A 15,913-nucleotide genomic window follows, 5' to 3' on the forward strand; every position below is an offset into this window, starting at 1 on the left:
AACAATAATGAAGCTTAACTCATATTAAAAATGTGGCCGAGAGACTATGATCAACATCCACCACAAACTATTTCATCCCCAAATAAGCAAAGAATATTTATGGATGTAAAAGGCAGGCAAAAATGTAGGTCTGCCCATAATTGCTGCACTTGTTCAGTAGACTAACAGGACTGGAAATCAGAGCCCACTATATCTCTAATAGAGAATAATTAAACCCATTGAATTAAAAAAGCCAGCTATTGCACACAGGTAAAATTTCCTATTTTGGTTTCATCTGTGGAGGAGAATAGAAAAGGGAACTCCAGACAGAGCACATCTTTTAGGGTGTTTGTCCTGAATTACAAACAAGACAGATCTTTCATTTTTCCCCTTTTGTTCAGCAAAATAACTAGTAATTTTCCTGTGGTAACCAAGATACAAGCCTGATTTTATTTATGTTACCACTGGCTCAGCCTTAGCATGATTTCATACGGAAGCAGACCATATTATGGAGCCAGCTAGAAGGATAGGACCCTGCCTATCCTTATAAGACCAAAGCAGGCAGATTGTTGTGCAGGAAAACTACTTCTTTATCTGGCTGGGAAAAGCAGAGGCAGGAGTTTTACCCACAGGGGACACATGTCAGAGGAAGAAACTCCTGGATCTGACTGGTAAGTGATTCTAACCTGAACAATCACACTATTTTTTTATCATTAGTATATTTAAGTACTGACTTGTGTGTTCAGAGGGCTCCAGAATCCTTCAGCAATGACCATTTTGGAGGAGGGCAGGAAGTATGTTACTGATGCAAAACCTTGTGCCCACCTCTGTCTCCCTTAGGGCTCTCAAACAGAGGGTGGAGAGCTGAGACCTAATCACTAGATTTTTTTTTTTTTTCTGACAAAAAGACCAAAAGACAAGAGGACAAGGTCAAAAAGAGAATGAACCCACTGACTGTTAGGTTGTGAAGGTCACCATACCCTGACTGATCCTTAGGGTTAGGATCTTTAGGGCAACTTAGTAACAGTGAAAAGGAGAAAAAGCACTGTGGGGCTTTCAGTGGTATGGTGGGCATGTCTTTTGTAAGGCAGGGATACAGGGAGAAAGAAGAGAGAGTCTGGGATACAGCCTTAGCTAACTCTATGGATGTGGGAATACGGTTGCAGATTTGCTCACATGCAAACACAGGGTGCAGTTACAGGCACCCAGCAAATGAGGGAGAGGAAGGGGAGATGGAGAAGAGCTAATCCTATACAGAGATGTTTGACAGCAAGTTCCAAACCCAGGCCTGGGGTCTGCTCCTCCTTCTCACCTCACCCACAACTGGCACCTCCTCTCACTGAGACAAAATGGGGAGAAAGCGGGATTGGAGCAGCACCATACTGACAGCCCTAAGTGTTTGGTGCGTGTGTGTGGGGAACCCAACAGTCCATCATACACACAACAATCAGGAGATGATTTACAATTACAAGGAAAAATTAAAATACCCCATCTACCTTCTCATTTTCCTACCTGCTGCACAAGGACATTTGCCCTGGGACTCTTAGCTCTGCCCACAGACAGCCAGCAGCTAACACTCCTGCCTGCCTGCAGCACCCTGGGTGGCCTGGAAAAGGTCACATACTCCTTTCGGCTGGAGATCCCTCCTGGAAGCAGGGGAACGCATTGTTTTCCCCTGGGAAGGACTGTGATGAATGAAAAGGAAGGCTGAAATGCACCTCAGTTAACCTGGGACTGTAGCAGTGGAAATATCTACAGCTGTGCTAAATGTCCTGAGCTCCTGCTATGGTTAGCAGAGAAAAATAGGCACCATGGGGCAATTAATCTCACCCCAAAGTGGGCAGCTGAAGTAGGTCAGATATACTACCCCTAAAAGTGTTCCTCTCCTTTGGTTACAAAGGGAAGTTAAGGTGACTAGACACTTTCACTGCACATGTCTACTTTTAATGGGATGAATCCCATCCACAGTCCTTTTATAAAGTACTCTAAACCTACTAAAAATCACTGTGCTATATGCCAGTGCACCCTACAGGCTTTCTGGAAATATCTAATACAAGGTGAAAAACAGAAAAAAGTATTTTAAAATGGAATACTTTATTTTGCAGCAGCAGCTCACTGCTGACCACTTCTACCTTCCGTTTGATAGACGACTTGCTTGTTAGTGCATATGGGCACAAGAACCTGCCTTGCCAGTTTAGCACACTAGAGAGAGGCATATATAATACTTAATTTAACATAATATATAAAGGACCACCTGATACAAAAAGTCTTGCACTGTTGCTTTGTCGTGTTTCTCCAGTGTATCTGTGCCTTGTGATACATCGGTAGTTGTACAGTCCATCTTCATTCTGTACATCTAAAATATACAAGGCTCCCGTGGATGTGATGAGAAATCTAGGTCCTGAAAGACACAAGAATTTGCAGTGTTTAAAATATCTGCAGGTTGTTACTGTGTTCTGCTTGCTCACACTGGGGGACAGACGACACACACTGGAGGGTCGTGAAGGTTTTTTTGCCAGAGTCTAGAAGCTGCCAATTGTAAGTTTACAAAGTATTCACTGCAAATGCATATAAAGATATTAATTCATGTGCACCTCTTATAAAAAAGGTAGGGATCTGCAAGGAAAATGTGAGAAATGAAGGAAAGAAATGTGCCATGGTCTATATCACAATCAACAAACGATATCCAAGAGGCATCTGAAATAAAATACAGGGTAAAGAACCAATGCAGAATTTAATCCAGTTTAATTCAATATTGTAGAGTGATATGATGGCAATTCACCAGCAGAGCTGTACGTGTTAGAAAGACGGTCTGGGACGGCATGCATAATAATACAATATTAACCAAAATGGCATTTGTTGTCCAGGTACACCAGAAAATTGAGAAAAAAAAAATATCATAAAAAGTAAAACTAAAGGGATCAGTGAAAGCAAGAGAAACTCACAAAAGGAGGAAGTTTTTACCCCCAAAATATGGGACATATATACTATGTACTATAAAATATACCTGGCTCCCAAATTAGGAGAGAGAATACACAAAGATGAAACCCATTACGAACTAATGTTCAGTAATATGCAGTAACAAATATTTCCTTTTCTTCAGAGATGTATTTAAGCAATGACTTTTTAATAATTAAGTGTAGTCAGGGTGCTTGCGCACAAATGCATCAGTGGGAAAGCAATCCAGCAGAGAAAAGACAGAAAGGCAATGGTATCATTACAGAGGGCAATCTCCTTTAAACCACAATCTAAAAGAAATGGAAAAAAACAATTTTAACAACCATTTAATGTCACAGGACAGGACTGGCCCTTAGAGCAGAGAATACTGAGTAATGCAACAGCAGCCCACCTCTCTCATCCATGTGTGCATACTGAATTATAAAATAACCACAGTGGTGACTTGTCTTGGCTGACCCTGTTCTCCTGAAAGTCAAGGCGCACCAGCATGGAGGCAGTTAGGTCACAACTTTGGAAAAGCATAAACCACACTGCACACATCCTTCTGAAGTACCTTGTTTGTTCAAATAACATGTGCCATTACTAAGAAGTATACTAACAAAATAAATCACCAGAATGGAGGCATAGAAGATGTTGAGCTACTTGCCTGCTGCTGAAGGAGAAGAGCTGGGTGAGGGAAGGTGTAAAGGAGGAGGGAGGACTGGATGGCAAGAGCACTCTTCTCAGCCATGAGCGACACCATATTTCAGCCTAGGGGGGTTTACAGGCTAGGGAGGTTCATTCTTATACAGAGGCCATATCGACTTCATATGCCTCTGAAAATTTAAGTGCTTGCATACAGAAGGCGCGTGTTTCAACACAAATTACTTATAAACAAATGTACTGTTGAGTGTAGTAGGAAAAGCACCTGAATAGGAAATATTTCAGTTTCACAGCCAGGTGTCTGAAATACAGCATTGAAAAGGTTACATGAAAATAACAAAGCTATCTTGCATCTTATATTTTAATACATTAGTTGTAATGTTTGGAGGAAATTATATAGACAGTTAATAAGTTAAACCAATAAAATTTGTTTTACCTAGCTTCTCAATTACTAATAAGTTCTTTATTTACTAGTCACAAAATAGCTTGGCTTGACCAAACATCCTAACGGGTTTTCTACAAATACCAGGCAGCTGACAGCTACCTACTAACAACCAGAAAGCATAGTCTGCAAGTGTGCAGGCAATCACCTAGTGAACCCCCTTAACAATCACAGGATTGTTCTTTACCTGCTGTCAGTCATACAGCCCAGCTCCAAAGCCACAGCAAGGGGAATCCTATCGCCTCTTAGGGAGGCAGGCTTATAATGATTCACACAGAAGAAGTACTTCCTGTTGATCAGAGAATATTTCTTTATTTTTTTTGGTTGATTCTCACACTGTAACTCCTAGATATAATGTAATGTCCTATGCTGAGTATGTCTTCCTTTTCCTTTCACAGTCCCCAATTACTCAGACATAAACACTTGTCCCATTCCACCCTATCTCCTCATCACATAGGTACTCAACATCTGTACCCTTTAACAAGGTTTATTTTACCCCTAACTCTAGGTTAGAAGGATATTTAGAATTTTGGTGTGAAAACCACGGGCAGTTTGACTTCTGCGTCACATGCAGATTATGCACTACTGAAATATTCATAAAGCAAGTCTACCTTTGCCAAGAAATATATTGTAAGGACTACTGGTAATTAAAGCACAGTTGTCTCCTTTAGTCTGTAGGCAGCATAAAATGACAGCTTCAGGAGATGGGAATCACATTTAAGGACTTTACTTGGGGTTAATGATGGGTATGCAGCAAAGGCAATCTCTGCTTGCTTCTGTTTCCAGCTGTGTGAGCATTAACCAGCTCTGTATTTCAGACAACACAGCCGGTTCAGACGTGTGCTTGCCCACAGCGATGCCACTCGGCTGGCAGGGCTGCCAGGCTGCTGAACCAGTGCTGCATATATGTATGTACCATGCAGACATGCCCTCTGCAGCCCGGTCAAGACTTAGATCGGACCTTTCAAGCTGGGATGTAACCCAAACTGTGCGGGGGTAGGTGTTGGTGGGGACACTGCTCAGCTGCTATCACATCACAGGACCAGGAACACATAAAAAGGTGCTAATAGGATGGTTGTGACCATTTTGGTCCCTCCAGTAAATCTGCACATGCTGTGCATTTGTGTCAACCAAGTGAAACCTAAACAGCTGAGAGGCAGAAATGTGCTCCTTGTACAATGGCTTCACGTAGCTTTCTTTTTCTGGGATCCAGTTTCACCTTTGCTAAATATACATAATTCCATTTCTACAAAGAGTCACACTGTTGGATACTACTACTATACACAAGTTTAAGAACATACAAATGTGTCCAAAGTTTAAAAATTAATTCCTTTCTCTATGCTTTTCTAAAGCTCTCACTATTTTCAGATCCTCTGCACAATTTTGAGATATGGTCTATACAGGCCATCATTAATAATTAAATTTGTCTCTCTTCTTAGGATAAGCATGAAGCAACTGTCACAGAAGTTAAGTTAGAAGATCAAATTCAGAGCTTCCCTTAAAACTGCCGAAAGGTCACTTCCTCAGCATTTCTACCTTGTACACGTTATTGCCGCTAATACTTGCACTGGAATCGAAACTGGGGAAACGTGGAGTGGCTACTGCCAGGTTAAAGGATATGTATAGACTTGTGGGCTATTTCCAGATCTTATAGGACTGACTTATATTTGCAAGTGAAGCCTTCCCTCCTCAGTCCTGGAAGTGAGTTTCCTCAGATGCGGTTATACATCTGGGTCAATGAGAGTGGGTACACTTATTAAAAGCCTGCCACTTAATAAAAGAGGTTTGTGAAAGCTGTGCAGAGCCAAGAAATTGTTCAGTGTTATCTTGCTATATTTTCTAGAGAAGCTATGAACATACTTGAGCTATCTAACACTGCCTAGATGATCTTCCTGTTGGAAATTACTCAGGCAATCGTATAATAAAACCTTCACTTAAAGCATTATCTAGAGATTTTTGCCTCACCCTCTTTAAAGATAACTAAAAGTAAATAGTTATTGCCACACATCAGATGTTATCCCACAGTACACATTTCTCACCAACACACATTGTGTATAATTGCAGGGCTAAAGCTTTTCCTTTTCCTCTCTTCTTCTTAATATATTTTGCATACTTATGCAATGCTTTAATAACCATACCTCCTTCTACTGTAAAAACGCGAGACAGAAAAGATGACAGAAAAATAAAAGGGGAAATGCATGTAATTTCTGTCATCTTCTAAACGGAGAGCATTTTCATTAAAACCGACAGGCTGTCAGCTGTGACAAAGCTAAAGTGTTGAGTGTTCTGCCTTCTGTACTTCAAAAAGTGTTTAGAAATGCACCAGGATGGGGATCGACAAGCTCTTATTGCCCTGTTGATCTAGGGGAGTGCTTTCTTCTTGAGGCGCATTTAATTTAATTGCTCTTGCTTTGCTGTAACAAAGTCTAATTTTTTTGACTTACCTACTTAATAGACCAGATAAGGATTTTTTTTAATGGAACGTCCTTTCAGATAAACTGAAGCTTTTTGTTTGTTTGGCTGTTAGCAGGCTTCAAGGGAGGAAGGCTGAGAAGCCTCCTTCACAGCAATTAAAAAGAACACTGTCAAAATACAGCTCATAATTCCCATTTATTATTCCTCCTCAGTAGTGTTTGTATTAATGCCTTAAAAATGTGATTATAATAATTTTAGTATCTGATTTTCAGAGATGTTGAAAGCTTATTTCTTTTTTAGCTTTCACTGATTGGTGCCTTTGAAAACCTGGCCCAATCTCTGTAGTATGTATTTCATTCAAAGAGTTCAAAGGATGTTAGGAACCCTTACTACTTTTTGCCTTGGTGAGGTGGACAAGCATATGTCCTGGTTTCAGCAGGGATAGAGTTAATTTCCTTCCTAGTAGCTGGTACAGTGCTGTGTTTTGGATTTAGGATGAGAACAATGTTGATAACACACCCATGTTTTAGTTGTTGCTAGGTAGAGTTTACACTAGTCAAGGACTTTCCAGCTTCCCATGCTCTGCCGAGTGAGAAGGCTGGAGGTGCACAAGAAGCCGGGAGGGGGCACAGCCGGGACAGCTGACCCAAACTGGCCCCAGGGACATTCCATACCATGTGACGTCATGCTCAGTACATAATCTGGGGAAAGCTGGCCGGGGGGGATGCTGGTCGGGGCCTGGCTGGGCATCGGTCGGCGGGTGGTGAGCAATTGCACTGTGCATCACTTGCTTTGTGTATTTTTATTATTATTACATTGTTATTATTATTATAGTTATTATTATTTTATTTCAATTATTAAACTTTTTATCTCAACCCACGAGTTTTTCTCACTTCTACTCTTCCAGTTCTCTCCCCCATCCCACTGGGGCAGGGGGGAGAGTGAGCGAGCGGCTGCGTGGTACTCGGTTGCCCACTGAGGTTAAACCACGACAGCATAGTAACATATTACTCACTGCGAGACTGAAAAAAAAATATATAGATCCAAGGACTAGAAAGACCATTAGAGTCATTTATTCTCACCTTTCATGCTTTACCCATTAACTCCTGCATCAAGTCCATATCTGGGAGTTAAGCTATAGCTTTTTTAAAAAGACCTCAGTCATGATTAAAGATTTCTTGTTAGTGGACAGCACGTGATACCCCTGGGCAAATTATTCCAATGGTTAATTATTCTCACTTTTGAAAGTTAGTGTATTGTTTGTGGTCTATCTGGCTTTGAACCCAGCTATTGGATCTTACTGTGCCTTCATTAAAGATTTCCTCTGCAGTCAGAAATCTTCTGCTCATTTAAGTACTTACAGAACATGAGGAAATTACCTCTTAAAGCATCTTTCTCCTTAATTAGTTATACAGATTGAACTTCCTAAATCATTTACTGTGAATTATTCATATCTTGAAATATTCCTGTAGTTTTTGCCCAACACCTTAATGACTTTTTGAAGTTCTTTTTCAAGTTTGGATCATGCACATAAGTTCAGTAGTGGTTCTGATAACAGTGAATGCAAAATGTCACCACTCTCTTCTGTACAAGTTTTCCTTCTGCTTATACATCAAGGAATTACAGTAGTCCTCTTATCAGTGCTAACTAGCTTCAGTTATTCATCGAAAATTGTGATCTCCTTTTCAGAGTCATGGACTTAGAGAATAGATTTCCCCCATTCTGCAGATACAACCTAGTGTCTGTCTGCCTTGACACTAGAATTGGCCGTATGAAAAACTACATGTTCAAATCAGACCTCTTTATCACACAATCTTAATCTCCCTACGCAACTCACCAAGGCATATCATCATTTGCCATTACACCAATGTTTGAACAGTTTGCATACTTTATTGACACGTTTCCTTAAATTTCATTCATTAATTGAAATTTTATGTTTTCATCTGAGATATTACCAAACCACTTGTTTTGAAGATACATATTGCAAAGTAGTAAGACCCTGAAGAGAACAAACGGGGAAGAGGGGGAGGAAACTGGGTCGTACCTAGGCTTGACCAACCTGAACTAACGGCCCCAAATCCCATGACATTTCAGAAACACACCCCTCATTTTACTATCTGCTGGCTAGTGCCCTAAATAACCTAGTGAATTCATTAAAGTTGAGCTGCATTAGCAAATCGTCTGTTCATTTCTTTAAGTGAGAAGAGGTCACGTTAACAATTACGAAATTGCTCTTATGTAAGGTTTTTAATGCCTTCCATTAGACTGTATAATATCAGAGATTAAAATAAAATTTTACATGTCTGAGTAATAAGTTAAAATAATTCTGTTTAGGTTTCCTATGTGAAATTGTTCTCATGTATAATTCATAAGAAAATGTGAACACTTTCCTGTCGAATTAGTGCATAATATTCTTGTATGAAAATGAGAATATTTTAAAACTATAACATTAATTATTCTTTTATCATGCTTTTTTCCCCCCAGTATGCTGTTAGTCTTTAAATAGGGGTAATGTTATCCTCAAGATGGTTTAAAAAATCATATTTGATTTTCACTTTGTTGGAAACACATCTAGCGGCATTATGTTATTGCAGTCTAAATTGGGTTGATAGAAATTAAGAGAACAGATGGCTGTTCTAATCATGTGCCAAATGATAATATAGAACAAATAAACTTTTATCAGCTATACTTGTCACCTCCGCTGGATAGAACTGCTTCTGCTAAGCAAGTTTCTAGCATGACCTGTGCATGCAAGGGGAGAAACCTCCCCACGGAGCCAGAGTAACCTATAACTCAGTTTTATAGCACTGCTACAACATCATTCTTAAAGCAAAACAATCTGCTGCTCTGGGCATGGAAAATGTGCTAGAAGCAGCCATGCTTAAACTGTGCCCTGAAGTCACAGTCCTGCGAATGCTTTTGATACACAAACCAAAGATTAGATGAGGAAAGAGAGGCGTGTAGGGAAGGAGGGAGGTAAGGATTTCACTTTTCCTAGCACCACTCACATAATGCGCTCAACCTACATGAGACACCTGGGGTGTTGCTCATAGTAGGTGGTGCAGATGGTCAAAACATGACTGTGCTCCTCTGAGCAGCACAGCCTCCCCCCTAGGGATGTAGCCAAGCTCGCAGGCCCTGCTAGCAGACCTTACAGAGGATAAAATTGATTTTTTAGCTCCTCATATTCCCTTAGCTCTGGGGTCTATAAATTGCACCTTTGGAGTGTGTTGCCCACTGCCCCTCTCCTTGTCTGGGATACAACCAGCAGCTGACTTCCAGGAGAACAGGAGCAGGAGGGAAGCCACAGCACTGCCCTACAGCCAAAGGACAATTAACTTCCTTAATCAATTAGAATGAAATTAGCCCTCCCTTGTGTTACCACCTCCACCCTTCAGGCACACCTGTTGAAGAACCAAATACGTATTGCATTACATGGCCTGGTCTTTGTTTTGATAACTAGAGAGGCCACCATGAGCATGACTCAATTTCTGGGAGAAAAAATCAGTGGCAAAGCTTCTCAAGTGTCACCATAGTACGATGCTACTCATGAGGAATTAAGGTCTTTGACCTTTCCATTTTTTCCTGACACAATGAAAGAAATAAACATAAAAGCTGTAGGAAGTTGTCTGAGGCAAAGGAGGCTGCTGCCATATTTGAGCTATTGTTCTAGGCTCCTCAAAGCTCACAAAGATGTATGTCTATCATAAGACGGAGCTTTCAGGTCTGAAGTTTTCTTCGGTTCCAGAGACCCAGAGTTTTCCCTTTTCCTTCTGTTTTTTTTTTGTTTGCGTTTTTTTTTTCCCAGAATTAAATTTGAGAATTTATAAAACAAGCCAGCAGCCTCACATGAGGTATTTTGCTATTTTTCGTAGGCACATAATCTGTTTCGAGTTCAATAAAAAATAACTGAGGTTATCTCTCTGCAAAGAGTTAAAGACAGTTTATAAACTTTTCCAATCCTACGGCCTGACATGGTTCCAGTTGTAACAGATGGATTCTTAACTTTGCAAAATTTATGTAGAACTGATAGCTCAAAACTAAGACAGATTTTTTTCTTACACCATCACTCTTTAACCCCTCACCTTCTGTACCTCAGTCAGGTTCCTCCTCAGGAAACATCTATTTTGGTGGCAGCTCAGTCTGAATCAGGGGGTGCAAGTAAATCTGTTACTGATCAGTCACCCTGCCCCTCGGCCAGTGGAGGTCAGAGCTGCTCAAAGTGTGGAAGGTCCAATTCAACCATCATCACCATCTCCCTAGAACGCCAGGAGAGGAAAGGAGCAAGGTCATGAAATATTTTCCACTTGATCCTTGAAAGTAGAAAAGCTTAAAGAGGAAAACAGTTAACATAGAATTACGATTATTTTGGCACCTATATCTCTAAGGAATAATTAGGGACCAACCATGCCTTTCTGCATGTCTCCAAAGAAAATGGATTTAGTGAAATCTAGATACCGTGGTGTTTACTTCTCCATTCCAAAATGGTTTACTGTCTCTAATAACTTGAAATTTTTCCATAGCTACAGGTTCCAGATTTCCCTTAATGTTTTGTATGCAATATTACTATGCTAAGACAACAAACCTGCCTATTTCTTGCATATAGAACCATAAAGTGAATAAAATTAAAATGAGAGAGAAGGGGAGAAAGAAACAAAGAGAAAGAAAAAAGAAAGAAAAAAGAAAGAAAAAAGAAAAAAAGAAAGCAAGCAAAAAAAAAGCAAAAAAGAGACAGACAGGAAGGGGGTGGGGGAGGGAGGGAAATGAAGCTCCAGTTTTGGCTTTATAAATTGAACTGAGAGATTATCTGCTGAGTCAATTACAGCATTACCATAGGAACAAGAGTTGTGATACCATGTTGAGTTCACATTCAGACAGGATGAGGCCTGAACACAATGCTCAAAAATCAAACAGGCCCTGAAAGATGGTGGTATCTATATTCATGGTTTTAGCTGCTTTAAATTCAACTGTAACTTGAGTTCATTTGTGTTTCTGTAATCACAGAATAAGGAGATACATGTGAGTATCAGTGCCATTACATGTGCAGTGCTACCATTTTCTGAATAAGTTTGGATACTAGGATAACAGCCATTCTGAAAACCAGATTGTTAGACAAATTACACAAATCAGAACACATTTTATTGCCCCCTTCATGTTTCTGAGACTGCAAAAATGTCTTTCATGCCAATTGTCCATACCAATTCCACTTATATGATGTATGCAGTATTCAAGTTTTATAAAGGAGGAATAAACATGTTCTTTTTTTTTAAAAGCATAAATAGATTCAGGAGCTGTATTTTTGTGTACACAGACTAGGTTATGTTAATTGTTACTTCTTTATGATTGGATAGTATAAATGTGACTGATCACACAATGTTTATATTTAATTGTTCACCCTCTTAATCTTTTATTAATATATTAGGCATGAGCAGCTACAGTTCTACAGTTGTCTACCTGCTGTTGTTAACTGTCAGTCCTCCAGGATATTAAATAAAACTGCCATAATCTTTAATACTGCAGTTTTAGATTATTTGGGTCCTTGCACACTTTGCTGTAGAAGCTGCTTTCCTTATTTCAGCTAGAAAGAAAGCAAATAATTTTAAATCACTAGCTAGTTTTAGGGGCTCTGATTAAAGAGGATTTGGCTTTGCCCATGATATATGGAGCTGTCTAGAGGATTAAAATTTGTTCTGTCAGGCTTTTGCTGGTGCATCCCAAGTAAATAAATAGCCTGCAGCTGACCAGTGGCTTAGCACAGATAAACTTATGCTTTACTCTTTACAACATCAAGGAACATAACCCATCTCTCCTTCTATCTGCCTGTAAATTTAAACACAAGCTTGTTAAGTAAAGGGAGAACCTCCATCTCCTCTGGCATAAACAGCAGTTGGTTTATGTCACCATCATCAAATGTGCGCCTTAATAGTTTATAGCTTGGAAGTCATTGTACATGCAGAATACGTACTGTTATAGACAATATGATCAGAATAAATCACAGCCTCGCATACACAGAATTACAAGTGCCACCAGCAGCAGAATTATTTTGACTAACTGCAAATAATCAATATTATGCTACATTAATTAGAGCAGCTGCAGCTCTGTGGCCCCACATGTTTAACCACATTTATTCTGCAGGTAACTGTGAAGGTAATGAAGCATCTCAACCTGAAGGAACAGTTTTATGAGAAATTTAGAACAGTTCCCACTTCCCTTCATGAAAAAAATCTATTCAAAGATTCACAAGACATCTGAGTATTCAGAATTCTTATTTAGGGTACATGCAGTAACTAACAGACAAAGCCTCATATGGTACATTCTAGCGTAGTATTTTCACCTAATGACTTATTTTGAGAATGTAAAATTAGGGAAACCTAAACAGGTTAATTTGGTTTTAGGGTAATGACTTGGGAAGGAGTTATCATCTTCCTTGCTCAATTTGAAAAAGTAGACCTATGTTGTTTGGATAAAAAAATATTCAAAATATTCACTGTGGGAGGAAGTAGCTCCACTAGGAATTAGAGCTAAATAAATAATTTCCCCTGCAGACTCTTGGCCAGTCCCCTGGGGACAGAGCCCAGTGTTCAGTGAATAATTTTTAAAAGGAAGAAAAAGCAATTAATGATGTACATTTCCATCTTTTTGAACAAGACAATAGTGTTAAGTCTATGGAGTCACTTTTCAACAGCTCTTTAAAAATCAAAATTTTTTTTAACATTTCCCCTACCATTAGCTGCATACTACTTTTCCTCTAGGAACTTGCCCATTCTCATACACACTACTTTCCACTCTGAACATACCGACCTATGAAATATGATGGGGACCTACTTCTGTCACTGGTTTGCCCTTCCACATAACACAGGTGAGGCACAGAGCTCGATTTCATACATTTTGTGTTTTTAACTTCTTTCAGCTCTGACTGCCACTCATACACTTACCATTTTTTAAAAATAGTCCCCCGACAAGCTAGTCCCATCTTTTAGGACTCGATACACATTTTCCTCAGTATAGAAACACACAGAACCCTCATTGGGTTTCCATACAGCATAGCATCAGAACAATTGATGAAGCAGTGTTTTAAACAGAAGAGATAGAGCATCAGGATGACAGTAGTAAGAGCAGAAGTATGTAAAGATTGTTCCGTACTGTATAATGAAACAAAAGAACTCCTATGGACCCTGATCCAATGAAATCACCCAATAAAGGAATATTAGAAAAATAGCAACTAAGTATTTTACAAGATAAGTCACATGTATAATCAACTTTGCTGGAAGAAAAAACCCCATACGCTGATTTTAAATTGAAATAACTGCAAGCAATTCTTGAGAATCTGATTGCAGACTGTATTGCATCAGCATATGGGGATTTAGCATAGCATGCATGCAGACCTCACTTTTTGTAGCTTACAAAGTTTTATAATTCTTACAACATTTCAATAATCAGAAACACTCTGAATGTGAGTTATATTATAATATTGTAAGTAGATATGGTTATCACACTTTATTTTCTGTGCTTTGTCAAGTTAGGCTCTTTGTTGACATCTTTGGCAAACTAACTTTTTAATGATAAAAAGGATTCAGTAAATATAACTTTTCAGCTTGGATTGAATTCACGGCGTGATTTGTGCTGAGCATCAACTCAAGATTATGGGGTATTTCAATCCAACTTAATTTCAAAGATATATGTGAGGTAAAACTAGGAAGGATGTGTAGTTCCAGATCTTCTCACAAAGATTACTTTGATTCTGTACTATTACTTTCCTTAGACTGGCAGCATAAAGAAAAATATCATTATAAGCACAACAAGCATCATTCCTTTAGAATAAAGGTAAGTATTTTAGGGGTTTTTTATTGCCTTCTCTGAACTGCTCAGAGAATCATGACTTGGAAGCCTGTCCAGATATCAGGAACGTTATGCAAATATGCCCAAATACATTTCTCAGGTAATTTTCACCATTTCCCTATTTTTATTTGATTGGGAAATTGAGGCACAATAAAGCTAATTGATTTGCCTAACCTTACCTTGCATGTTTGTGGCAGATTTGGGAATCCTCTATCCCAGTCCTGGGCTTTGGGCATAAAAACATCCTTTCTTACTCCTCATTTTACATGCTGTGCCTGAAGACCTGCCAGATACTATTCAACCCTTTGTGTAGGTACACAACAAGGACACAGTTTGAATACGTAAAGCTCAGTGTATGAGCTAAATGTTACTACTATTCTACTGTTTCAATTGTCAGAGTGTTTGCAAGCACGCTGTACCTGTTTTGTTTGCACTGTTGCTCATTCTGTATGAAGACCTCAGAATAAATTATTTTGAAAATATAGCCTTTTGCCTGACTAATGTCTGGCAAAACGTAGGCAAGCCTATGTTAAACATTCTTCTGCTTTTCCTGAGCTTTTCTTGTACGTAAAGATACAATTAGTTCTACAAATGATGAAGAACATCTATTTTGTTAATCCTTACAGCTCTTTTTTAGGATTGCACGGCACCATTTATTAAGCAACAAAAGCCACTATAATGTGTTTTCTTGTATGTTTTAAGTGATGAATGTTAAGAAAACAGAGGTGTTCTAGAACAAACTACTGCAACCTCATATTCTAAATATTAGACTTTAGGCTGAAAGTCACACAAAGCATTTTTTCCACTTCTAAAACTTATTTTTGAAGAAGCATAGCATTAGATTAAAAAAAACCCAACAGAATAAAAATGTCAAAGTAGAGAGAGACCAGCATTGCCTGGACCCTAAGCAGTCTTCCTGAGCAGTCATTGTCTCTTTCTTTATCTCCACAGGGCATTAAGGAACATGTTGAGTCACAGAGTGACCTTGCTTGTCAGCATTATATGACGTTAGCCCAGATGGCCTTGACCATGTTAACAACATTGATACATGAAGATCTATATAATTGACGTTTCTCACATTCCCAGAAAATGCAAGCAGCATAAAGTTGCCTAAAGAGGCTTGACCTGACAGAAATGCCTACACATGTACAGCATGTTCAGTCCATCCAAGATGTGCAGAATCTAAAGAGCGTGCTTTGCACCGATGATCAGTGTAGTGCAACTGTTGCAGCATACACGGTGTAAGTAAGTCAAACACATCCATGACCCCTTGCACAACTGTAGATGTAGAACAACAATGGCCAACTGCACGCATGGAATTTGTCTTTAAAGGATTAGCACATGGGGATAAAATACACCTTTAAGTAGAGGAGCATTATGAAACTTGTGAACCATATACATGTGTCTCAATTAATCCATCAGAACATGGCTTAAAAGGGATTCAAAGTCATGTACCAGTGGTCTGTTGTTCTTACTTGTGCATAACGGTTGCTCGAATAGAGATGTGACTGTACACAGTGCTTTAAATGCGTAAGGTCTAAAAGTACTCTTTTTTGGACAAATTCATCTAATGTGAGGATATTCACCCAATTTGCTTCAATGTACTTCTTTTTCCTGAGAAAACACAGTGAAGTTTTG

At 39.2% G+C, this 15,913-nt stretch overlaps 1 protein-coding gene across 1 annotated transcript in view; it reads right to left on the reverse strand.

Moving 5' to 3' along the window:
* Nucleotides 1-15,913, reverse strand: part of DSCAM (DS cell adhesion molecule) — a 411,800-nt gene that overhangs the window by 196,994 nt on the left and 198,893 nt on the right. Inside the window, exon 3 of the mRNA XM_076354240.1 lies at nucleotides 2,234-2,380. Coding sequence (XP_076210355.1) covers nucleotides 2,234-2,380 — 147 coding nt within the window. The remainder of the gene's footprint in view (nucleotides 1-2,233; nucleotides 2,381-15,913) is intronic.

Source organism: Aptenodytes patagonicus, chromosome 1 (assembly GCF_965638725.1).
Source record: "Aptenodytes patagonicus chromosome 1, bAptPat1.pri.cur, whole genome shotgun sequence".
NCBI lineage: Eukaryota > Metazoa > Chordata > Aves > Sphenisciformes > Spheniscidae > Aptenodytes > Aptenodytes patagonicus.